The 25,612-nt window shown below is 46.3% G+C and overlaps 1 protein-coding gene across 1 annotated transcript in view; it reads left to right on the plus strand.

The window, feature by feature from the left end:
• The window catches only part of ZFR2 (zinc finger RNA binding protein 2), a 290,651-nt gene that overhangs the window by 239,348 nt on the left and 25,691 nt on the right, over window positions 1-25,612 (plus strand). The window contains exons 13-14 of the mRNA XM_040339314.1: window positions 7,703-8,087; window positions 17,408-17,499. Coding sequence (XP_040195248.1) covers window positions 7,703-8,087; window positions 17,408-17,499 — 477 coding nt within the window. The remainder of the gene's footprint in view (window positions 1-7,702; window positions 8,088-17,407; window positions 17,500-25,612) is intronic.

Raw genomic sequence — 25,612 nt, forward strand, 5'->3', positions numbered from 1 at the left:
TTTAAGAGTGACCAGGCGCTGGGAAGCTTCCCCAGTCTGCAATCAGCTGATTGTACGCTAGGAAGCTGATTTGCCCGTGTTCAGGGGGTGTGCAGGGCGCAAGCATTGCGCCCGCAAACACTCCCACTCTTCAGTGATTTGTTTCTGGCCGCCTGTTCTTTGTTTTTATTGGCGGGGATCGGAGGACGGTGGGCAGACCTTTTTCTTAGTCACTTTCGATTTCGGCTCACTGGGCATTGTGTAGAAACATGGTGGCGTTTCTACACATTTTTCACCTCCCTGGGACGCTTCTCTGGGTGCCTGACCCTTCACATCATGGGATTGAATTCCCCTGGAGCAGCCATGGCAGCAATGGATGTGTCACTGTGATCAGTACACAGTAAGTGCAGCCAGCCTCTGCTACAGATAAGATGTCAGTTGAGGGATCGGGGAACAAGTGCACTGTATAGAGGTGAGAAATGAAGCCAACAGTGTGTGTGCAGCTTGTTACTTACTCTCACTTACTTGTTCCAATTCCCCCTCTCCTGCCTGCTTGGAGTCCTTGGAAGGGGAGAGGAGGGGTGGAGAGGGCTTAACCTGTCAATGTGTGTTTGTACATCTCTGTCTGTGTGTGTGCTACACTGAGACACCTCCCCCACTGTATACACAGCATGTCACAGTACATAGTCCATCTCCTTCACACACTGTTTATGGCATTGTCCAGGTCCCTGTTTAACCACTTCAGCCTCGGAAGATTTACCCCCCCCTTCCTGACCAGAGCATTTTTTGCGATTCGGTACGGTGTTGCTTTAAATGACAATTTCGCTGCCGTGCGACGTTGACACCCTGTTTTTCCCACAAGTAGAGCTTTCTTTTGGTGGTATTTGATCGCCTGTGTTTTTTTTTATTTTTATTTTTATTTTTTTGCCGTATGAACAAAAAAGTGAAAAAAAAAAATCTGGTTTAAAACATCCCCAAAAAAAATCGAATTTCATATATTTAGGCCAATATGTACTCTAATAAATGTTTTTTTGGTAAAAATAAATAATTTTTTTTTATTTATTATTTTTTTTTGTGAATAGCTGCGTTTGATGGGCACAGTGGCTGCGTGTGATGGGCACAGTGGCTGCGTGTGATGTTTTTTTTTTTTTCCAGTTTGTTTGCGCCCCCCCAAAAATTTTGAGCACCAGCCGCCACTGCCTGACGCACCTATACAGGATGAGCTATTACCTCGATCAGGCGTAGCAGCCTCTCCTGTGGTGCCGGTGCCTGCATATGTCACTGAGGTGACTTTGGCAACAGCCCTGAACAACTTAGAAGGGAGAATCGCTGTGTTAATCACAAAGTCCTCAGAAAAGGACAAAAAGCGAAGCAGATCTCCTTCTGTTTTGGATCTCCTTTCAGAGAAATCTGAGGGTGAGGACTCGGTAATATCAGAGGAACCTTGTTCTGCTTCCCAAGTTCTGAAGTTACAGGTGCAATGTTATGCTGAAGCGGTACGCTCTACAATTCAGATTACCCTCTGCTGAGTTAACTGAGTCACCTGTCCCTTGTCTGGGTTCATTAAAATCCTGCAGGCTGCCTGTACCTTTCCGATCCATCCTTTATTGGAGAATCTGATTTACGCAGACTGGAAACACCCAGATGAGTGTTTTTCTCCTAGGAAGTTTGAAGTGCTTTATCCTACGGAGGAGAAGTTTACCAAGAAGTGGAGTCTGTCTTCTGTGGATGCAACTATTTCCTGTGTAAGTAAAAGCCTAACTTGTCCGGTGGACAATGCCCAGGTATTTAAAGATCCTTCTGAGAAGAAGTTGGAATCCTTATTAAGGTCTTCCTTTCTCCTGGCGGGCACAGTAGCCCAACCTGCTGTGGCGGCAGTGTTGTATGTGCCAGGTCTTAACAGACCAGGTGAAACAGTGGCTGAAAGATCTGCCTCCGGAGCAGATCAAATTTTGGGAGAATATGCCTAGGGCCTTATGTTTCACAGTGGCTGCCATTAGAGATTCTATCCAACAGGCATCTCGTCTGATGCTCCAGCTGGTGCATATGCGCAGGATTCTTTGGCTAAAGCATTGGTCAGCAGAAGCCCCATGCAAAAAACTTTTGGCCAGCTTCCCCTTCCATGACGAACGCCTTTTTAGTGATGATTTGGAAAAATATATATATGTAAGACTACTCTGTTGCCAGAGAAGAAAAACAAGCGTCCTTGTTTTAAACGTTCTCTCTCCCCATCTTCTGGAAGATCTGCTTCCAGCCAGTGGCAACGGAATTTTCAGCCAGCCACAAAGGTCAAAGAAAATCAGGCCCAGAAGAACAAGAAGCCGTGGGGTTCAAAAGCGAACAAGCAAGACCCCAAAACCTCTTTATTACGAGGCGCCCCCACTCGGCCGAGTGGAGGGGCGGCTTCGGCAGTTTTCAGCGGCAAGGCAGACGGAGATCCAGGACAAGTGGGTAGTTTCCGCAGTATCCCTAGGGTACAAGCCGGTTCTGAAGTTCAAGGCTCTCCAAAGATCCATTAAAAAGAAGATCCTTCTTCAAAGGATTGAATCACTTAATGTCTCAAGGGGTAATCATGGACGTACCTCTAAAAGAGCAAGGTTTAGGTTTTTACTCAAACCTCTTTGTGGTTCCAAAACCAAATGGAGACGTCGGACCCATCCTGGATCTAATATCTCTGAATCAGTTTCTGAATATTCACCATTTCCAAATGGAAACTATCCGATCTGTGGTCACCACCCTACAAGGCAGAGAATTCTTGGTGTCTATAGACATCAAAGATGCATATTTACATGTGCCTATTCATCCCGCTCACCATAAGTTCCTAAGGTTCGCGGTAGCACATAGCCACTTCCAGTTTGTGGCTCTGCCCTTTGGTTTGGCAACTGCGCCCAGAGTATTTACAAAGGTTCTGGCCACTCTGGTTGGCAAAGCTGAAGGCACGGGACATGGTGGTGACGGCCTACCTAGACGATCTACTTGTAATAGATCAGTCAGTGGCAGGATTAGATCACGCAGTGCTCAATACAATAAAATGGAGCATTTAGGATGGATCATAAACTTACAGAAATCCTCCCTGCAAGCCCAAAGAAAGGTAGAGTTATTTGGGCATGATCATAGACACAGCACAAAGCAGGGTATTCCTACCACAGCCAAAGATCAAGCCTTTAAGAGAAGGTCAGGGCGAAGAGGGGAGCATCGATTTGCCTCTGTATGAGGCTATTGGGGAAGATGGTGGCCTCCTTCAAGGCTATTTCCTATGCCCAGTTTCATTCAAGACTACTGCAAGGAAATATTCTAGCGGCCCGGAACAGGAAAAGTCAAGCGCTGGATTTACCCATGTGCCTGTTGGTGGTTAAAGACCAAGAACTTGCGGAAAGGAATGTTCTTTTTCCCAGTCACCTGGAAGGTGGTGTCTACGGATGCCAGCCTGTTAGGCTGGGGAGCAGTGTTAGAAGAAGCTTCAGCCCAGGGTACCTGGGCCAAAACCGAAGAGAACCTGCCCATGAACATACTGCAGATTCGGGCAGTATACTTAGCCCTCAGAACCTGGACATACAGGTTACAGGGCACCCTGTTCAGATTCAATCCGACAATGCTACTGCAGTAGCTTATATCAATCACCAAGGAGGCACCCGGAGTCGGGATGTCCAAAAGGAGGTGAATCGGATTTTGACATGGGCAGAAAAACATGTTCCTTGTCTTTCTGCAATCTTCATTCCAGGGGTAGAGAACTGGCAAGCTGACTATCTAAGTCGCCAGCAACTGTCTCCACCCCAATGTCTTTCAGGCAAAATGCCAGAGATGGGGGACCCCGGATGTAGACCTGCTAGCTTCCAGGCTCAACATGAAGTTGGACAACTTTGTGTCCAGGACGAGAGATCCGTTCGCCTATGGAACGGATGCTCTAATTCCTTGGAATCGGTTCTCACTGATCTATGCATTTCCTCAGATCGCTCTCTTACAAACTCTACTTTGCAGGCTCAAGAAGGAGGGCATTCCAGTAATCCTAGTGGCGCCAAATTGGCCCAGAAGGCCCTGGTACGCCAAGATCATAAAGATGGCGATAGGAAGACCTTGGAAGCTTTCAAAAGCTAAATTTGACAGTCTGGCTACTGAGACCCACATTTTGAAGGGATCTCAGGGCCAGTTCATTTTACACTCATCAATGCTAGAAAGCCAGGCTTATTTATCTACTATAGAGTCTGGAAGGAATATATTTCCTGGTGTGAAACCAGAAGATGGAATCCTCAGAAGTATGACATAAGTAGGATTCTCGCCTTTTGCCAGTTAGAAGTGTATACGAAATTTGCCCTTGGTGCCATCAAGGGTCAAATATCGGCTCTGTCAGTCTTTTTTCTAAAACTGCTGGCATCTCATTCCCTAGTTCTGGCTTTCATTCAGGGGGTGCTGTGGATTATTCCGACAGTCGAGTCTTCCTTGTGCCCATGGGATTTGAATTTGGTATTGTCAGTGCTGCAAAGGCAACCTTTTGAACCTATTCGCCATATTCCTTTGATCCTTTTGAGCAGGAAATTGGCCATTTTGATATCTCTTCTGCTAGGAGAGTATCAGAATTAGAAGCTCTTTCTTGTAAAGAGCCTTATTTAATTTGTCACAAGAACAAGATTGTTCTACGACCCCATCCTACCTTTTTACCCAAAGGTGGTGTCGGCATTTCATTTGAATCGAGATATTGTTCTGCCTTTCTTTTTTCCTGATCTGCGGACAGCGGAGGAAAAGTTACTGCACTCTCTAAATGTAGTGAGAGCAGTAACGGTCTATCTGCAGGCAACCAACCGCTCAGATACACAAGACAGATGTTATGTTTATTTTGACAGATGGTCCTAAGAAGGGAAAAGCGGCATCAAAATCCACCATAGCAATGTGTATTCGACAAGTAATTATTCAAGCTTATGGTTTAAAGAACAGGATTCCTCCTTTTTCTGTTAAGGCGCACTCTACCAGGGCAATAAGTGCTTTATGGGCAGTTCTTCAATTGCTCAGAAAAGCTGCAACTTGGTCTTCAGTCCATACTTTTTCCAAATTGTATCAAGTAGATGTGAAAGAACACGAGGATGCCGCCTTTGGGCATAGTGTGTTGCAGGCAGCAGTATAGTGCTTCTTGTCCGTAAGCGGCCTGCTTGATCTGTGTCTCCCACCCTTCATTGAGCATTGCTCTGGGACGTCCCATTATGTAATTATTGGCTCTGTGTCCCGTGGTGTACGATAAAGAAAACTGGATTTTTATAACGGCTTACCTGTAAAATCCTTTTCTTCGAGTACGCTACGGGACACAGAGATCCCCCCCTTTTTTTTGGGAACCTTACTGCTTTGCTACAAAACTGAGGTTTTAGGGAAGGGGTTATATGGAGGGGAACTTGTCTTCATTGGTTGTGCCAGTGTCCAATCACCTCTGGTGACAATACAACCCATTATGTATTGATTAGCTGTGTCCTGTGGTGTAATCCAAGAAAAGGATTTTACAGGCAAGCTGTTATAAAAATCTTTTTTTTTAATTTTTTTTCATATTTTTTTCATAGTTTACTAAAGTAGTTGCACAGAACTGAATTTGCCATACTTTTACTTTAAGTCTTGTGGTATTTTCAAGTTTCAAAATAAGTTTCAGACCGGTTATTGCTCCTTAACAGAAGGCACACAAGTGTGATTATTGGTCACGCGTTTGAGTATACCTTACTACAAGACAAGGGTATCTGGTAAAATCTACAACAACGGCTGTTTGACAGCTACGCCCTACTCTGTGCCAGCTTCATTGATAAATACACTGTGACAATGTATTTAGACCTGTTGTTTCCTTTGAAAATTAAGGGGGGCTGTGATGTGAAAGAGACTAATATAAATGGGGGATAAGATTTCTAGGGGGTTGGGGACTTTGATGGGAAGGAGGGTTGAGATGTGAAGAGGTAATTGCAGACACTGATGTAAAAGGGAGACACTGATGTAAAAGGGAGACACTGATGAGAAGGGGGCTGCGGACACTGATGTGAAGGGGAACACAAGAAAAACCTTACCAAAGAATGAATGCCAAGTCATCAAAAATGTTGAAGACCGAGAATGGTGCACAAGAAGTGTTGCCTCAGAATAGTAATGAGCTTCTGGGTGGCACAGGGAGATCAGAGGTTAGTGAATCATAACCATGATTGAACAGAATCCTAAATATTTCATCAGGAAACAGTTTGTATATTGTAGTTTTTCTACTATAAAGTGACCTTGCAGAAAACATTGCCAAGATTAAAAACTGTAGTGCTAAAATGCAAGTACCAATCCCTCTGGAGCTCTTTGGATCTTAAGCCAAGGTTGTACATGGGTCTCAACTTCTGCTTAAAGTGATTTGTAAACAATCGCCTTCCCAGTGAATGGCTGTGCAGTGGAGGGGGTGTCAGGACAAGTCTGATATTTGGAGTGCAGGCGGAGTTCCCAGCATAGATGGAGAACTGACCACAGTGTTTTCTGCTTAGTGTGGTCAGTTTTTAATAGGAAAGCAGAGAAACTGTCAGGAACAGGGATTTCACACAAAGGAAGCAATACAAAGAGAACACTTTCTTATACAAGTACATGGTACAGCAGGCACATATCAGGAATATTAAGTGTTGGGGTAACAAACACTTTAAGTCAAGATTTAACCACTCTTAAGCCTTGCCGACTATTGGCAACCTATCAAATACTAGATGTTTAGTGGCTATTAGAGGTTTTGACAAATTATAGGTTGGACTTTTTTTTATTTGTGAAGCGCCATAGCCTAGACCAGTGATGGCGAACCTTTTTGAGCCCGAGTGCCCAAGCTGCAACATAAAACCAACTTATTTCAAAGTGCCAACATTCATCACCATGCAGCACATCTCCATCACACTGTAAACTTTTAGCACATGTTATGTATTGGCCTTCAGCTCACACCTCACATCACATCAGTGAGCTGCAGAACATTAGACATCGCCATGTAACTCCTAGCACACCACCTCACCATGCAGCTCATGGCACACTTTCCTCTCCCATCACACATCTGGTCCCCCCTCTGCAACTCACCAACTCCTCTGCTGTGGTACGGCAGTGGTGCAGTGACACTCATGTAGCTAGTCTTGCTCCCTCTGCCCATACACACCTCTCCTGCTATCACCTTCGCACAAGCCATGCTCATGTTGCGCGGCTCATCACCAGCCACTCCAGCCTCATCCCTGGGCTTTCTCCCCAATGGATCAAAGTGACTGCACACAGACGACCCCCAGGCAAACAAACCTCCACTTCTCCCACGCCAGTCAATTGGCTGTTTATTCCCAGGCCGAGGGAGGTTATCGGCCACCGTTCCTGCCAGTCTGTGAGTCGGTCCCGCAACTCTTTCTCCAAAGAGTTGTCCACTAAGTCAAAGTGCTGTGTGTGATTTGGAGGTAGGCAGGCAGTATGGGGGACACTGGATGCCTTGTCCTACTAGTCAAGTGCAATGCGCCTTTGTGTGCCTGGGGCCTCTGCGTGCCAGCTGTGGCACGCGTGTCATAGGTTTGCCATCACTGGCCTAGGCATTAGAGGCCTGATCAGGTTTTCATTCATGTCTTTCCGTAAGTAATACCGGTTTCCTTGCCTCCCATTTTATTGCGTTTGGAATGAAAAAGATTTCGTTTGTGAACTCACTAATGCCTTTTGGTAACCATTTTTTAGTCATAAGAATAACTTGTTTATCCTTATTGCATTATTTTTTTTCTTCTTTCTGCAGAAGTTATCCAAAAAGCAACATAGTGTAACCTATGACATGGAAGAGGCTTCCCTTCTGATTACATTTGATGTTGAACCAAGGATGCAGTTCACAGTGTTTCTTACCTGTCATAACAACCTGTTTGCTAAAAATACAGAAAAAAAGGAGAAGGCTGTAGAGACAGAAGATCTGGAGAAAAAGGAGGCTGTAGAGACAGAAGATCTGGAGAAAAAGGAGGCTGTAGAGACAGAAGATCTGGAGAAAAAGGAGGCTGTAGAGACAGAAGATCTGGAGAAAAAGGAGGCTGTAGAGACAGAAGATCTGGAGAAAAAGGAGGCTGTAGAGACAGAAGATCTGGAGAAAAAGGAGGCTGTAGAGACAGAAGATCTGGAGAAACAGGAGAAAGGTGAACGTTTAATTAAAGCTGAACTCCAGGCGCAAAAACTTTCACTTGCACCGAATGCCTTTGCAAACCCAGAGTTTACTTTGTAAAAGTAGCAGTGACATCACTGTGTTGAGCAGTCATGGGGGAAGGGAGGGTGGGAGAGCAGGCTCCACCCACTACAGGCTGCCTACAGAAAACTACAGGAGGGGGCAAAGACAAGGCCATTCACCCTGCACAAGGACGGCAGCAGTGACTGGTCTTTATTTCAGGAAGGTAACGTTTCACACTAGGTTACTGTTCAGATCTGGAAGAAATACACAAACCACACCAAGATTCAACGAAGAATACTCATGACTTTTGTATTTAAACTTAATTTACACAGGATGTTTTAAAACCTCCGGTACGATTTAACTTGACAGATGGTAACCGACGTTTAAAACCATTAGTTTTGCCATGTTTAGCCGCGTTTGCGTTATAGAATAGTTTTTTTGCAAATGGTCTATACATGACATTACCATGTGCTTATCTTGAATTACCATTAGGATATACAGGTCGTTCTCAAAAAATTTGCATATTGTGATAAAGTTCATTATTTTCTGTAATGTACTGATAAACAGACTTTCATATATTTGATTCATTACACACAACTGAAGTAGTTCAAGCCTTTTATTGTTTTAATATTGATGATTTTGGCATACAGCTCATGAAAACCCCAAATTCCTATCTCCAAAAATTAGCATATTTCATCCGACCAATAAAATAAAAGTGTTTTTAATAAAAAAAAAAGTCGACCTTCAAATAATTATGTTCAGTTATGCACTCAATACTTGGTCGGGAATCCTTTTGCAGAAATGACTGCTTCAATGCGGCGTGGCATGGAGGCAATCAGCCTGTGGCACTGCTGAGGTGTTATGGAGGCCCAGGATGCTTCGGTAGCGGCTTTAAGCTCATCCAGAGTGTTGGGTCTTGCGTCTCTCAACTTTCTCTTCCCAATATCCCACAGATTCTCTATGGGGTTCAGGTCAGGAGAGTTGGCAGGCCAATTGAGCACAGTAATACCATGGTCAGTAAACCGTTTACCAGTGGTTTTGGCACTGTGAGCAGGTGCCAGGTCGTGCTGAAAAATGAAATCTTCATCTCCATAAAGCTTTTCAGCAGATGGAAGCATGAAGTGCTCCAAAATCTCCTGATAGCTAGCTGCATTCACCCTGCCCTTGATAAAACACCGTGGACCAACACCAGCAGCTGACATGGCACCCCAGACCATCACTGACTGTGGGTACTTGACACTGGACTTCAGGCATTTTGGCATTTCCCTCTCCCCAGTCTTCCTCCAGACTCTGGCACCTTGATTACCAAATGACATGCAAAATTTGCTTTCATCCGAAAAAAGTACTTTGGACCACTGAGCAACAGTCCAGTGTTGCTTCTCTGTAGCCCAGGCAGGTCAGGCGCTTCTGCCGCTGTTTCTGGTTCAAAAGTGGCTTGACCTGGGGAATGCGGCACCTGTAGCCCATTTCCTGCACATGCCTGTACACGGTGGTTCTGGATGTTTCTACTCCAGACTCGGTCCACTGCTTCCGCAGGTCCCCCAAGGTCTGGAATCGGTCCTTCTCCACAATCTTCCTCAGGGTCCGGTCACCTCTTCTCGTTGTGCAGCGTTGCCACACTTTTTTTCCTTCCCACTGAGGTTCCTTGATACAGCACTCTGGGAACAGCCTATTCGTTCAGAAATTTCTTTCTGTGTCTTACCCTCTTGCTTGAGGGTGTCAATGATGGCCTTCTGGACAGCAGTCAGGTCGGCAGTCTTACCCATGATTGCGGTTTGGAGTAATGAACCAGGCTGGGAGTTTTTAAAAGCCTCAGGAATCTTTTGCAGGTGTTTAGAGTTAATTAGTTGATTCAGATGATTAGGTTAAGAGCTTGTTTAGAGAACCTTTTCATGATATGCTATTTTTTTGAGATAGGAATTTGGGGTTTTCATGAGCTGTATGCCAAAATCATCAATATTAAAACAATAAAAGGCTTGAACTACTTCAGTTGTGTGTAATGAATCTAAAATATATGAAAGTCTAATGTTTATCAGTACATTACAGAAAATAATGAACTTTATCACAATATGCAAATTTTTTGAGAATGACCTGTATACCAAGGGGACATGGTGCAGCATGGTAATGTCGTTCTGCTTGTGTGACTTTTTGATAAGACACCCTATAAAAGGGGATATTAATCTGTATGTATTCAGAGTATACTATGATGGCCTTGTATGTTTATGCTCTCCGTAATTATGAATAAATATAATTTCTCTTATCCATGGACGGACACAGCCTTCAAAGTCTTGACATATGGGTTATGTTCCTGTTCATAGGAGAGGATTAGGCAGGACATGTTGGATATTTAATTACATGTTACTTTAACAGAGTTAACAGCCCCACCCAGGGGGCAGTCCCTCTGGACATAACCCTCCTCCCTGCAGCATGCAGCCTCAGTTTTTTTTTCTGCCTAGCAGAGGACGACGACGTGGCTCCCTTTTGGGCCCAGCACCCTGAAGATTTTTTTTTATATATAGATCCTTGTAGTCTTCCCAGTCCGGCCATCAAGCATGAGCACACCTTAGCTAAACGCTGGGTCTGCCACGACATACCCCATGACTCCTGGGGTGACTGGTGGGCTTTTTGCTCCAGGGTTCACTCATGACTTGGCTGTTTTGTTATCTCTCTCACAGTGGACCGGGCCGAAAGCTACTCCGTACCATCAGTTGTGGGTCTGTCAGGGACGCGCCAGCATGTCCTCGCAAGGACGGGTAAGCCTTGGCAGGATGGAACAGCTGGGCATTCCCAGGATTAAGGGGGTTCTCCTGTCCTCCCTTTCCCTGCTCTCTGTCTCCCTTTGCCCTCCTGCCCTAGGGCCTGCTGCGACCTGGGCTGTACCTGTGGGTGGGCGCCGGAGTCTGCTTTCTGTGGGGGGGGGGGGGGGGGGTTGCCCACTGGGAAAGTCTCTAGCACTGGCTTTCTGAACGGAGCACACCACAGTTTTTACCTCACAGATTTTACCTCACACACACATACGCTGTGTATACAAGGAAGGAGGGTGGACTTAAGTGTTTTTCACTTAGTCCCTGAGGGCTGTCAGTGGGTGATGGAGTCAGTATCTGGCCTTTCTTCCCCTACATTGCCAGAGGCCGCAAACGGTGCCCCTGCACCTGTAGTTCCCATGGATACACTGTCGGCAGTCCTGGAATCATGTTGCCAGGGTTTAAGCGGCATGCGGGCGTAAGGGGGGTAAAAAGCATCCCCTCCCCGCGCCATCTTCTGGGGAATGATCTGACTTAGATTTGGGCCTGGCTACGGCTCAGGACCCCGGTTCTGGTATGTCGAAGGATGCATACCAGGACCTCCCTGGTGAGGAGGACCCCTCGTCTGGGTCAGTGCAAGACAAAGCACTTGTGAGTGCACTTATTGATGCTTTGAGAGACTCTCTCAAGCTGGAAGATGCAGCTGGGACTTCCACAGAGGGGTCTGTCTCCTTTGGGTCACACAAATCGAACCACTCTGAAAGTTTTTTTTATGTTACTTTCTTTCATAAGTTCATAGATAAGGAATGGGAACGGCCTCAGAAGTCCTTTGTGGTCCCTCAGCGCTTGGCGGTCCGTTACCCTTTTATGGACAGCCTTTTGAAAAAATGGGCTTCTCCTCCGGTTGCTCGTTTAAACAAGGTAACCACTCTCCTTATAGAAGGTACCCCTGCTTTCAAGGACCATGCTGATAGGAGGTCCGAGGCAGTGACCAGCTCCATGTTTACCATGCTAGGGTCTGCATTGCGGCCTATTTTGGCTGCAACCTTGGTGTCTCAGACACTCACTGAATGGGCAAAGGTTTTGCACAAGACTGTGGAGGGGCATCAGCTCCCTCCTAAATATGTTAGACTGGCCGACTAGTTGGTCCAGGGCCTTGTATATGTCTGTGAATGCTACCCTGGATGCAGCCCCCTTGATATACAGGGCTTCTGTTTCTGCGGTAGTGTTGCGCCGCCTGATTTGGCTGAAATGCTGGTCTGCTGACCAAGCATTCAAAAAAGCCCTGGCAGGTTTACCCTTCCTTCAAAGGTGGGAGTCTTTTTGGTACATCACTGGACTAAATTATTAAGGACGTCACTGGCGGTAAGAGGACTCTTCTTCCTCAGTACACCGTAAGCCGGGTCCTTCTTTTCCCACGCAGAAGCAGTATTTTCGTCCGTCAGGGCCCACGGGTAGACCCTCCCAGGCTGAAGAAGGCCCAGCTGGGGGACAGAAACTTCACTGGGTGCGTAAGCCGAACAAACCGGCATCCAAACCCACCACCGCATGAAGTTTTGCCCCCATCCAGGGGACTTTCTTGGACATCAAGGATGCATACTTGCATGTCCCAATTTGCGCAGGACACCAGAGGTTTCTGTGCTTTGCAAAAGGAGAAGACCACTATCAGTTTGTGGCTCTTCCCTTTGGCCTAGCGTCAGCACAAAGAGTTATCACCAAGGTGCTTGCACCGATCCTAGCTTTGCTGAGAGCAGCTTCTGGCTCAGAATTAGAGGTGGATATGATTATTGCCAGCCAGACCCTCCGAGAATTCGGGTGGGTGTTAAACATCCAGAAGTCGTCCTGGTAAAGACTCAGCGTTTGGAATACCTGGGGTTGATTGTGGACTCCGGAGGTTAGTCTTTCTTCCCCTAGAAAAATTGCAGACTCTTCAGTCTGCGGTGAAGCTGTTGGCATCCCACAAATGGTCGTCTCTCTGTTTTTGCATGCGAGTCTGATGGTAGCCTCCTTCGAGGCAGTACCGTATGCCCAGTTCCACACGAGTATTGCAGAAGGAGATCCTGTCCAAATGGAACAAATCTCCATTGTCTCCGGAATCGCCAGATTCAGGTAAGCCACCTAGTCAGTCTCTCTGAATTGGTGGCTGAGATCCCCAGCTCTTCGGTCCGGGAAGTCGTTCCTTCCCTTCCAGTGGACGGTGATTGCGATGGACGCCAGCCTCACAGGTTGGGGGGGGGGGGGCGTCTGGGGGGTCCAGTCGGCCCCGGGTCAATGGACTTTACAGGAATCCCGTCTGCTGATCAATGTCCTGGAACTTCGGGCGATCAGGATATGCCTCTCCTCGTGGTCGAGGAGGTTGCAAGGTCGCCCAATCAGGATTCAGTCGGACAATGCCACAGCGATGACTTATGTCAACCACCAGGGGGGAACATGGAGCTCGGCTGCAGCGTTCCAAGGTCGCTCACATCCTGCGTTGGGCGGAAAGAAGCGTGCCGACTATCGGCCATCTACATTCCTGGCGTAGAAACTGGCAGGCAGACTACCTGAGTCGCCAGATGCTGGACCAGGGGGAATGGTCATTGCATCCGGAGGTGTTTCAGCTCCTTTGCAAGAGGTGGGGCACACCGGACGTGGATCTCCTGGCCTCTCGCCTCAACCGCAAGGTGTCGAGGTTGGTGGCCAGGTCCAGAGATCCCTGGGCAGATGCGTTAGTGGCCCCGTGGGGTCAGTATCGGCTAATTTATGCCTTTCCCCCATTGACGTTTCTTCCTCGGCTGCTCCGCAGAGTGGAGGCCGAAGGGATCCCGATGATTCTAATCACTCCAGATTGGCCCTGGCGTCCTTGGTACGCCAATCTCGTGCGCCTGGTGGCAGATGCACCATGGCGGCTGCCAATACGGGAGGACCTTCTGTCTCAGGGTCTTGTACTTCATCCTGCTTTACAGTCGCTGGCTTTAACGGCATGGCTATTGAAAGCCAGGTACTAAGGGACCCGGCGTCTTTCCGACTCGGTCATCTCAACCATGCTCCTTCCAGCAAGATCTACCGTCCCACCTGGAAGGCCTACATCTCTTTGTGTGAGGAAATGGGGTGGCGTTCATGGACGTATTCGTTTTAGAGGGTCCTGCTGTTTTTACAGGGTGGAGTAGATCAGAAACTTGCCTTAAGCACCATTAAGGGACAGATTTCAGCTTTTGGCTTTGTTTTTTCAGCGGCCTTTGGCTGTCCATTCTCTGGTGGGTACCTTTTGTGCAGTAGGTGCGTCATATACTTCCCCCCCTCTTAAACCACCTCTTCCTCCATGGGATCTGAATCTGGTGCTCTCGGTTCTTCAGGAACCTCCCTTTAAAAACATCAGTGAGATTCCTCTCTTGAAACTATCTCAGAAGGTGGCCTTTTTAGCGGCCATTACGTCTGTCTAAATATGAAAAAAAGGGGGAAAAAACTGCGCTAATATAACAAAGGAAGAACCCGTAAACCAAACGGGTATAAAAGTGATTGCTAATGAAGCAAAATGTGAAGCTGCAACTTACTGTGTAACATTAAACAGTGGTAAGAATGTGGAAAGAAAAAAAGTTGCGCTAAACCGTATAAACCACTTTGATGTGAACAAATATAAAACGAGCGTGAACTATAATGATCAGCTGAAAAAAAACATATGACAACCTTCATGTGTTGATATAGGATGCTCCTTCACCAGTGAAGAAAAAAGAGTCCTTAGACTGTGTAATCAGATGAATAGCCAATACAGAGTGACAACCAATCAGCTGAAATCCTCCACCAACAAAGCATATGTATCTGCTTACCAGATCCCGGCGGTCCCTTGATTATAGGGGACCCCAGGTAGCATGAAGATGTAAAGGATTGCGGAGCCAAAAGCTGGATGGAAGCAGCCTAATGGGAATCATCACCTCGTTCCATTATTCAAAAACATTGATGGTCATGTTGCATAGATATGGAAAAAGACAAAAAAGGGGCTTTGATCGTGTAAAACCTTTTAAAACTTTAATATAAAAAAAATGTACATACTAAACACTCACAATTTTGCAGTAATTAGAAAGCCTTGTAGTCTGATGTCCCGGCCAGATACATACAGACAGACCCGTCCGTACAGGCAAACCAAGCAGACCAGGGGGGTGATGCCAAATATACCGCTCGTTCCACCCTACTAGTTTCGCGAGAAATCGCATCTTCAAGGGGCGATATTATTATTTTAAAGTTTCGAGGCCCCTTTTTTGTCTTTTTCTTTGTGTAAACACAGCTTCCCCGTTCTTCACTGTGGCGCTGTCATCGATCGCGTGTTCCCTTATATACGGAATCAGTCGATGTCACACCTACAGCCACACCCCCCTACAGTTGTAAACACACATGAGGTCACACAACCCCATCAGCGCCCCCTAGTGGTTAACTCCCAAACTGCAATTGTCATTTTCACAGTAAACAATGCATTTTAAATGCATTTTTTGCTGTGAAAATGACAATGGTCCCAAAAATGTGTTAGAAGTGTCCGCCATAATGTCGCCGCTATTGATAGTAAAAAAATTTTTTTTTATAAAAATGCAATAAAACTATCCCCTATTTTGTAAACGCTATAAATTTTACGCAAACGCTTATTGCGATTTATTTATTTATTTATTTTTTCCAAAAATAGGTATCCGCCTAAACCGGGGATATGCAATTAGCGGACCTCCAGCTGTTGCAGAACTACAATTCCCATGAGGCATAGCAAGACTCTGACAGCCACAAGCATAACACCAGAGTCAGAAGCATGATGGGACTTGTAGTTTTGCAACAGCTGGAGGTCCGCTAATTGCATATCCCTGGCCTAAACTGAGGAAAAATATTTTTTTATATATTTTTGGGGGTTATTTATTATAGCAACAAGTAAAAAATATTGAATTTTTTTCAAAATTGTCGCTCTATTTTTGTTTATAGCACAAAAAATAAAAACCGTAGAGGTGATTAAATACCACCAAAAGAAATCTCTATTTGTGGGGGGAAAAAAGGACGCCAATTTTATTTGGGAGCCACGTCGCACGACCGCGCAATTGTCGGTTAAAACTACGCAGTGCCGAATCGCAAAAAGGGGCCTGGTCCTTTAGCTGCATTTTGGTCCGGGTCTTAAGTGGTTAAGTCACCACAAACACTATACACAAGCTAAACACATTGAAGCTCAGGCTGGCCAATGATTAATTTATAGGTTGAAAACGATTATATGATTGAGGCTCCATGCACACTGAAGCTGATAAAAGCTATAAAAAAATGCCAGTAGCTTTGCAGGGAGCCTTTCAGCGTTTTTGCAATAGCTTTAATCAGCGTTATTCAGTGTAGCTTTTTTTTTTTTAATGGATAAAAAACCCGCTGGCTCCGGTGTTTTTGGTTGTTTTGCATTTTTAGCGTTTTTTTCCCGCCGAAAAACAGCACTTTGAATGCAAATTTCGGGCGTTCAGAAAAAAGCCAATAAACGACCACGATATCCCAGCAGAGCCCTCGGTTTTCCTCCTGTAATCTGTAATTAGACACCTGTTGGACGCAGCCAAGGCCTGCATCCCACTCCAGTGGAAAGACGCCCACCCGCCGACAATACCCCAGTGGCTCGCAAAAGTGGAAGAGATTAGGCGCATGGAGGACTTGGTCCTCACAGCGCACAACAGGCAGGAAACCTTTAAAAACACCTGGCAGCTCTGGGATATTTTTAGATACTCGGCTGAGGGCCAGGCATTGAGAGAGCCCTCAACGGACGTGTGAACATATGCCTGTGGGCGGATGCCCTCCAGTCCCTGACCGGCTCTGTGCTTGCGCGGAGCGCTACATGCGAGACTCCCCCCCCCCCCCCCCCCCCCCCTCCCTACGGAGGGGCGGGCGACTAGAAGAATTAATCCCTACTCCCTTCTCTCTTTCCCTATCTTCGACCGCTCTCCTTTTCTCCCTCTCCTTCTTCCGAGCTACACCTCTGCTCTGTTCCTCTACCCTTGACCTTTTTTCATGACCCCCACCTGGGGGCCCTCCTGTATAAAAGGAAAAGTTGGGGCCGGTTGCGCGGTCCGAGCATGTTGCTATGATTTACCGCAGGCTGGGGAGCTCCTCCCCCCCCTCCCTGGGGGCCGCCGCGGGCTGTTGGCGCGGGGCGGCCTTCGGGCCTTCCCCCGGGGACGCGGGCCCTTGCCGGCGGCCCGCGGGGGGGCTTCCGGGGGGGAAGGTAGCAATGTTTCTAATGCAATGTGTTCTGTTGAAGTGTGACTCGATGCACTGCGTGCACTGTGTGTACTGATGTATTTTCTTTTGCTTGTCGGCCCGCGCGGCCTTATCCCTGTTTTAAAAAAAAAAAAAAAAAAAAAAAAAAAAAGCCAATAAACTCCAAAGCTCATTAACACTAAACGCCCATGTGTGCATGGGCACATAGGCTAACATAGAGTTCAGTTTATGGGCTTTAAAAAAAAGCCAAAATGCCAATAAACTGCAGTTTATAAGCTTCAGTGTGCATGGAGCCTTAAAGTTCAGGTTTGACTTATTTACTTATATACTTTTTTTTTTTTTTTTGTACTAGATACCTGTGCAGCATCGGACGAAAACAGTTTGCTTAGTGAAGAGAAGTGCAAGAATTCTCTAACTCATCTTCGCCAGGCACAGTGGTTTCAGGTAGAGCATATCTGTGCTATTATAAATGTCATTTTTTTTTTTTTCTCTCTTCACTTTTACATAGTTATATATTGCAGCTTACTAGTCCTTAGATATGGTGGCTTCATCAAGTACCGAAAATGCCTAAATGACAACTATGGCTGGCTGCCCTCCATGGGTAAAATGGAAAAATTAGTGTAGATTGAAGGGACAAGAATGTGGTGTTCGCAGAATCATCTTATAAAATAAAGGACCAGGAAACTTTAAAATACATGGATTCCATATGCTTTAAGGTTATTCCTGATCACATTTAAGAATGTTCAGAACAATTTTCTGGATCAAATTTTTTTTATTATTATGCCTTTAGTAGTTGTAATATTAGTTATTACATTAAAACGTGAGTTGTAAGTTAGTTTTTTTTATTTATTTTGCACTGACATACACCTTAGCAAATTTTTAACTGTTGGAAAATCATTCATTCCTTTATCAGTAACTGCTCTTAACATTTTTCTAGACTTGGTTAAGTTGAATGACGGCTACAGCGCGGAACTTAATTACCGGGAGGGCGTCAATAGACATCCTCCTGTGCATGAGCTGCCTGCGTGCCCCCTTACAGAGTGCACCTAGCGCACTCTGTGATCACTGAGGCAGTGAGACTTGGCTGATCAAAGATCGGAGTAGGGGGTTGATCCCGGCTTTTACCACGTGCAGGGCCGGTGCAAGAATTTTTGTCTACTTATGCGAAAATGCAATTTGGTGCCCCCCCAACCGTCGTCCTGCTACCTCCCTCCACAATGCAAACCCCCACATGGAATATACTTTTTTTGGCTGCTGTTAAATCAATGTTACCATGCATTCAGTCATGAATGTAATGCAGTGTACATCGCATTGCATTATTCTTTCCCGGCCTTCATGGCTGGGGAAACGGTCAGTCGCTTCCAGGTCAGGAACAAGAAGGGGAGGAGAGCGGACCTGTGTGCGCTCTTCTCCCTCCTCTCTACCCAGCAGTACCCACTATGGGCAAGCGGAGCCTGGGATACATAGCAGAAGGAGGGGGAGATCAGCGACTTTTTTAGGGGGATTGCGGCAGACAAATTGGAAACTGACACTTTGACAATTTTTTGGGGGGACCAATGACACTGGCATGGAAGAGAAACAGGGGTAATCAAAAAGTTAGGAGGAGGGGGGATTTCCTTTTGCTGCCATAGCGATCCCCTAGGGCTCCCTTGTCTCTGAGACTGTGTTTCTCTTCCTGTGCTGCATCTGTCATAGAGAAGGGGGAGTGGAGCTGCAGCCGTGAAGTCAGTGGTGCCTAAAGTTAACAGCACCGGAGGTTGTGCTGCCTGCCTGTGTCAGCTTACTGAGCCAGGTAAGGATGCGAGAAGGGCTGGCGCCAGCATTGGCGCTTCTTGGGAACCCTGACTTTGGCAACAACCCTCTCCTGGCGACCCTCAGGCAGCTGCCTTATGCTGGTGCCAGCCCTGATCACTTGATGTAAACAAAAGATCGATAATCAGCTTTTTTTCTGCTCACGCTGGCATTGTGAGCATAAAAAAAAAGCCGATCACCGGCTTTTGTCAAAGGGAAAACGGTCTCGAACCGTTAGAGCCCCCACCGCGTCATCTGTGCCTGCCAGTGCCCACCAATTCCAATCGGTGCCCACCAGTGGCACCTATCAGTCTTTCCTTCAGTGCTGCCTTGTCATCGCACATCAATGAAGGAGAAAAATTTCTTGTTTGCAAAATTTTATAAAACGGTTTTCTTTTTCAAACTTTTTTTTTTTTTCTTTTCTTCTTTTTTTTTTTTGCAAAAAGCTGAAAATTTATCTGGGCAGGAGGAGTTCCCCGTAAGAAAGTGGTTAAACACACATTCTTTTAATAAGGCAAGGCTTGTCTTTTGCCACTTTTGAGGCTTGCAAAGACATTGTTTGAAGAATCAAGACAATAACCATAAACGCTCTTTTCATTGTCTTCGCTAAAGATTAGTTTTAGTAAGCAATGGCTATATGTAGAATGTTCCTTTTATTCGCCCATTCTCTAAAATCAAAACAAACATTTTTTTGAGTTCATGAAGTTGTTCAATCTTTGTAAGGTCGAATTTACTTTGTTTTTCCACAGTCATATTTCATTAGGTAATATACTGTATTTTGTACATACTGGACAACAAAAATATTGGCGGAAAAATTCAAAGCAAAATTTTTTTGTTGAAATAATAGAATCCAAATACAGCAAAATGATTAGGTTTGGTGAGAACAAGTTAAAGCCTCAGACTTAAAGTGTAACTAAAGGCAAAACTTTGTTTTTTAGTTTTGAATACAGGGAGTGCAGAATTATTAGGCAAGTTGTATTTTTGAGGATTAATTTTATTATTTAACAACCATGTTCTCAATGAACCCAAAAAACTCATTAATATTAAAGCTGAATATTTTTGGAAGTAGTTTTTAGTTTGTTTTTAGTTTTAGCTATGTTAGGGGGATATCTGTGTGTGCAGGTGACTATTACTGTGCATAATTATTAGGCAACTTAACAAAAAAAAAATATATACCCATTTCAATTATTTATTTTTACCAGTGAAACCAATATAACATCTCAACATTCACAAATATACATTTCTGACATTCAAAAACAAAAACAAATCAGTGACCAATATAGCCACCTTTCTTTGCAAGGACACTCAAAAGCCTGCCATCCATGGATTCTGTCAGTGTTTTGATCTGTTCACCATCAACATTGCGTGCAGCAGCAACCACAGCCTCCCAGACACTGTTCAGAGAGGTGTACTGTTTTCCCTCAATGGGGTTCAGATTAGGTGAACAAGGAGGCCATGTCATTAGTTTTTCTTCTTTTATACCCTTTCTTGCCAGCCACGCTGTGGAGTACTTGGACGCGTGTGATGGAGCATTGTCCTGCATGAAAATCATGTTTTTCTTGAAGGATGCAGACTTCTTCCTGTACCACTGCTTGAAGAAGGTGTCTTCCAGAAACTGGCAGTAGGACTGGGAGTTGAGCTTGACTCCATCCTCAACCCGAAAAGGCCCCACAAGCTCATCTTTGATGATACCAGCCCAAACCAGTACTCCACCTCCACCTTGCTGGCGTCTGAGTCGGACTGGAGCGCTCTTCCCTTTACCAATCCAGCCACGGGCCCATCCATCTGGCCCATCAAGACTCATCAGTCCATAAAACCTTAGAAAAATCAGTCTTGAGATATTTCTTGGCACAGTCTTGACGTTTCAGCTTGTGTGTCTTGTTCAGTGGTGGTCGTCTTTCAGCCTTTCTTACCTTGGCCATGTCTCTGAGTATTGCACACCTTGTGCTTTTGGGCACTCCAGTGATGTTGCAGCTCTGAAATATGGCCAAACTGGTGGCAAGTGGCATCTTGGCAGCTGCACGCTTGACTTTTCTCAGTTCATGGGCAGTTATTTTGCGCCTTGGTTTTTCCACACGCTTCTTGCGACCCTGTTGACTATTTTGAATAAAACGCTTGATTGTTCGATGATCACGCTTCAGAAGCTTTGCAATTTTAAGAGTGCTGCATCCCTCTGCAAGATATCTCACTATTTTTGACTTTTCTGAGCCTGTCCAGTCCTTCTTTTGACCCATTTTGCCAAAGGAAAGGAAGTTGCCTAATCATTATGCACACCTGATATAGGGTGTTGATGTCATTAGACCACACACCTTCTCATTACAGAGATGCACATCACCTAATACAGTGGTCATCAACCCTGCCCTACAGGGCCCACTAACAGGCCAGGTTTTATGTATTACCATGGGGAGATGCAGACTAGAATACTGCAATCACTGAGCAGCAAATGATATCACCTGTGATGTATTTCAGTTATCTTGCAAACCTGGCCTGTTAGTGGGCCCTGTAGGGCATGGTTGATGACCACTGACCTAATATGCTTAATGGGTAGTAGGCTTTCGAGCCTATACAGCTTGGAGTAAGACAACATGCATAAAGAGGATGATGTGGTCAAAATACTCATTTGCCTAATAATTCTGCACTCCCTGTAGAGTGGAGAGGGATTAAAACGATTGTCAGTTTTATTGCCGTCTGTGTCCCCATTGGGGAGATTTACCCTCCCCTTTTTGTCCTGTTTACCATTATCATTAAAAGTGAAAGAAAAAGGGTTGTCCTCAGAAAAGTAATAGAAAGGAAGTCTTCCAATGAGGAAACTGGTTCTGATTCCCTTATTTTGTAGAGATTTCCTCTCACTTCCTATTTGTTTATGGGGCGGAAAGTGAAGGGAAATCTCTGCAATGGGACACAGGTGACATAGAAAAATATTACCCTCTCGTACACTATCCAAAACGAAAACACAGTTTTTGTCTATCGTTCTACTTTAACCAATTCATAACTGGTCACGTAAACCCCCTTCCTGCCCAGACTAATTTCCAGCTTTCAGCGCTGATGCATTTTGAATGACAATTGCGGGGTCATACAACACTGTACCCAAATTACATTCTTATTTTTTTCCCCACAAATAGAGCTTTCTTTTGGTGGTATTTGATCATCTCTGCCATTTTTATTTTTTGCGCTATAGACAGGAAAAAGATTTAAAAAAAAAAAAAAACACTTTCTCTTCCGTTCTTCCTCTTCACGGACACAGCAGCCTTTGACCTTGGGGTTATATCCGCTTCCTTCAGGAGAGTTAGGCAGAAACAAAGCACTTTAAGTGTTAACAACACTTTCCTCAGTGCAGCTCCTCCCAGGGGGCGTGGTTCCCCGGGTATAACCCACACCCTGCTCTAGCAGCTCCATTTTCTTTCTGCCTAACGTCAGGAGAGGACAGGCACTCTGGAGTCCCTGTACTCTGGAGATTTTTTTGCGATTTTTTCGCTTTTTTATTATTTTGTTCCTGCATTTTGAATCCTGTGATTCTTCTATCAACAGCCGACTGGGTGACAGGCTGGGTCTTGACTCTTGTAGTCCCCCCATGTTTGGCCATCGAGCGTGTGCCGGCCCTCAGCTCTGGGTCATCCACGACAGGCCCCATTGCTCCAGGGGCGGCCGGGGAACTACATGTTCCAGGACACACATGACCGGTCTCTATGGCCTTGTCACAGTGTGTCTGGCCGACATTGGTGGCTGACGTCTCCGGTGCTTCGGAACAGGAAGTCTTTTCTGCCGTGCCAATGGACAGTGGTCACGACGGATGCCAGCCTCTCCGGCTGGGGGGGGGGCGTTTTGGGCACCCAGTCAGCCCAGGGGCGCTGGACTCAGGAGGAGTCCCGCCTTTCAATCAATGTTCTGGAGCTCCGAGCAATCAAGCTGTGCCTTGCCAGGAGGTCCCTGGAGCTGCAGGGCCGACCGGTCAGGATCCAGTCCGACAACGCCACGGCCGTGGCGTACATCAATCATCAGGGAGGCAGACAGAGTTCAGCTGCAACGACGGAGGTTGCGCACATCCTTCGGTGGGCCGAAAGGTCCGTTCCGGCTCTGTCGGCCGTGTACATTCCGGGAGTACAGAATTGGCAAGCCGCCAAACACTAGACCAAGGAGAGTGGTCACTTCACCCAGAGGTGTTTCAGAGTCTGTGCCGAAGTGGGGCACTCCAGACGTGGACTTTCTAGTGTCCCGTCTCAATCGAAAAGGTGCCACGGTTCGTGGCCAGGTCAAAGGACCAGTGGGCGGATGCGTTGGTGGCGCCTTGGGGTCACTATCGCCTGATTTACGCCTTCCCTCCTCTGAAGCTTCTTCCTCGCCTGCTGCGCAGAGTGGAAGCCGAAGGGATTCCAACAATCCTGATCGCCCCAGATTGGCCGCGCCGCTCCTGGTACGCGGACCTGGTGCGTCTGGTGGCAGACATTCCCTGGCGTCTACCCCTGAGAGAATATCTGCTGTCGCAGGGTCCGATCTTTCACCCTGCTTTACAGTCGCTGGCTTTAACGGCGTGGCTGTTGAGAGCCAGGTACTGAAGGACGGAGGCCTTTCAGGTTCGGTGGTCTCCTGATGCTGCGTGCACGGAAGTCTTGCGTAGTGTCCAGGATTCTGCTGTTTTTACAGCGGGGAGTGGATCAGGCTCTCACCTTGAGTACGGTTAAGAGTCAGATTTCGTCTCTGGCCGTTTACTTTCAGCGACCCTTGGCGGCGCACTCCTTGGTGCGTACGTTTGTACAGGGGGTCCGACATGTGGCCCCTCCGGTGCGCTATCCGCTGCCCCCATGGGACTTGAATTTAGTCCTTTTAGTGGTTTCGGCTTTTCACATTGAGGACATTGTTCTTCCATCCTTATGTCCTCAGCCGAAAAACCAGAAGGAGGCCACTTTACATTCCCTGGATGTGGTTCGGGCCCTACGAGTGTACTTATCTGCTACGGCTCCGTTCTGGAAGTCGGACTCACTGTGTTTGTGTCGGTGGCTGGTCCCAAAACGGGTCTGGCAGTCTCGTCGGCCACCAGGTGGATCCGACAGGTTGTGCTTCAGGCCTATGCCCTGAAGGGGCGGGGGCCCCCCTTTCCGGTTACGGCGCATTCGACCAGGGCGATCGGTGCCTCTTGGGCTTTCCGGCATCAAGCCTCTGTGTTACAGGTGTGTAAGGCAGCGACCTGGTCGTCGGTCCACACTTTTTCAAAGTTTTACAAGGTGGATGTGAGCGCATCTTCTGATGCCTCCTTCGGCCGCAAGGTGTTACAGGCGGCAGTTTACAGTTGGAGTTCCTCCGTTGAGTAACTCCGGTTTAGTTTGGGGTGTAACTTGGTTTGCTGTGGAGTTTTCCCACCCCTCAAATTTTTTGACACTGCTTGGGGACGTCCCTAAGGTCAAAGGCTGCTGTGTCTGTCCATGAACGGAAGAGAAAATAGGATTTTTGTACTCACCGTAAAATCAATTTCTCTGAGTTCATGGACGGACACAGCACCCACCCCTCCTTTTGTTTGTACTGCTTGTTATGAACTGGAGCTGCTAGAGCAGGGTGTGGGTTATACCCGGGGAACCATGCCCCCTGGGAGGAGCTGCACCGAGGAAAGTGTTAACACTTAAAGTGCTTTGTTTCTGCCTAACTCTCCTGAAGGAAGCGGATATAACCCCAAGGTCAAAGGCTGCTGTGTCCGTCCATGAACTCAGAGAAATGGATTTTATGGTGAGTACAAAAATCCTATTTTTTACTTTGTTATAATATCCCAATTTTTTTTTTTCCTCGGGTTAGGCCGATAAATATTCTTCTACATATTTTTTAAAAAAAATCGCAATAAGCGTATATTGATTGGTTTGCGCAAAAGCAGCGCGCACGGTGAATGCACATAAAAGGACGTCCAGGGACGTCCACCCGTCAGTTGAGAGCCGCGCTGTGGACCTCTTTTGTCTATAGCGCGGCTCTCAATTGGTTAAGTGCATGTCCCTGCAACAGTCTGGTTTGACCAATCAGGGATACACAGGTGACAATGCATCCTTGTGTAGAGTGCCGTGAGGGGGAGCCAGGTGCATCAGAGCAGGGGAACCCAGAAGAGGTGAATCGAGGCTGCTCTGTGCAGTGTACAGGTATGTAAACAAAGGGAGGACATGGGTACTTTAAATGAAGCAGTTTACAGGTGGGGAATAAAAATGAAAATCAAGTTAAATATATAAAATATTAATGTATGAAAGGTGACGTGTCTGTCAGTGCACATATAACAAACATAATTCATCAAACAGTAAAAAGAATTATAATCATGAATTGAATACAGGTGGAAATTCAGCAGTACATGACATGATGTACAGGTATGAATCATAACAAATATAGATAAGTATCGTCTTGTTGGGGCAGGTAACTGCATCCTTGGTGCCCGACTCGTTTGTGTTTCTGTAAAAACACTACCAGATGCTAGGAATATCTGAAATATTAAGGTATGATTGTGTCAAAGTATTGACCAGGTGCACTAGAACGGACAATATGTCAATTCAGGTACTTACAATGTATATCACACCAGAGTACAGTATGGGAAAGGGGACCAGGGGGGATATGTCTCCCCCAGGAGCTGGGGTGGCGAGGAATCCAGCACAGCGCGAAAGCACATCGGCATCATCCCCGGAGCACAAGCCACACCTCCACATCGCAGCCAGTGGTTATTGAGGTAGTGAGTGGGTAACTAGAGGAGGAGAGTAGGTCCAATTAGGATTCACCAACATAATGGGAATAAGTGTAGAGGGTGACC

Source organism: Rana temporaria, chromosome 1 (assembly GCF_905171775.1).
Source record: "Rana temporaria chromosome 1, aRanTem1.1, whole genome shotgun sequence".
NCBI lineage: Eukaryota > Metazoa > Chordata > Amphibia > Anura > Ranidae > Rana > Rana temporaria.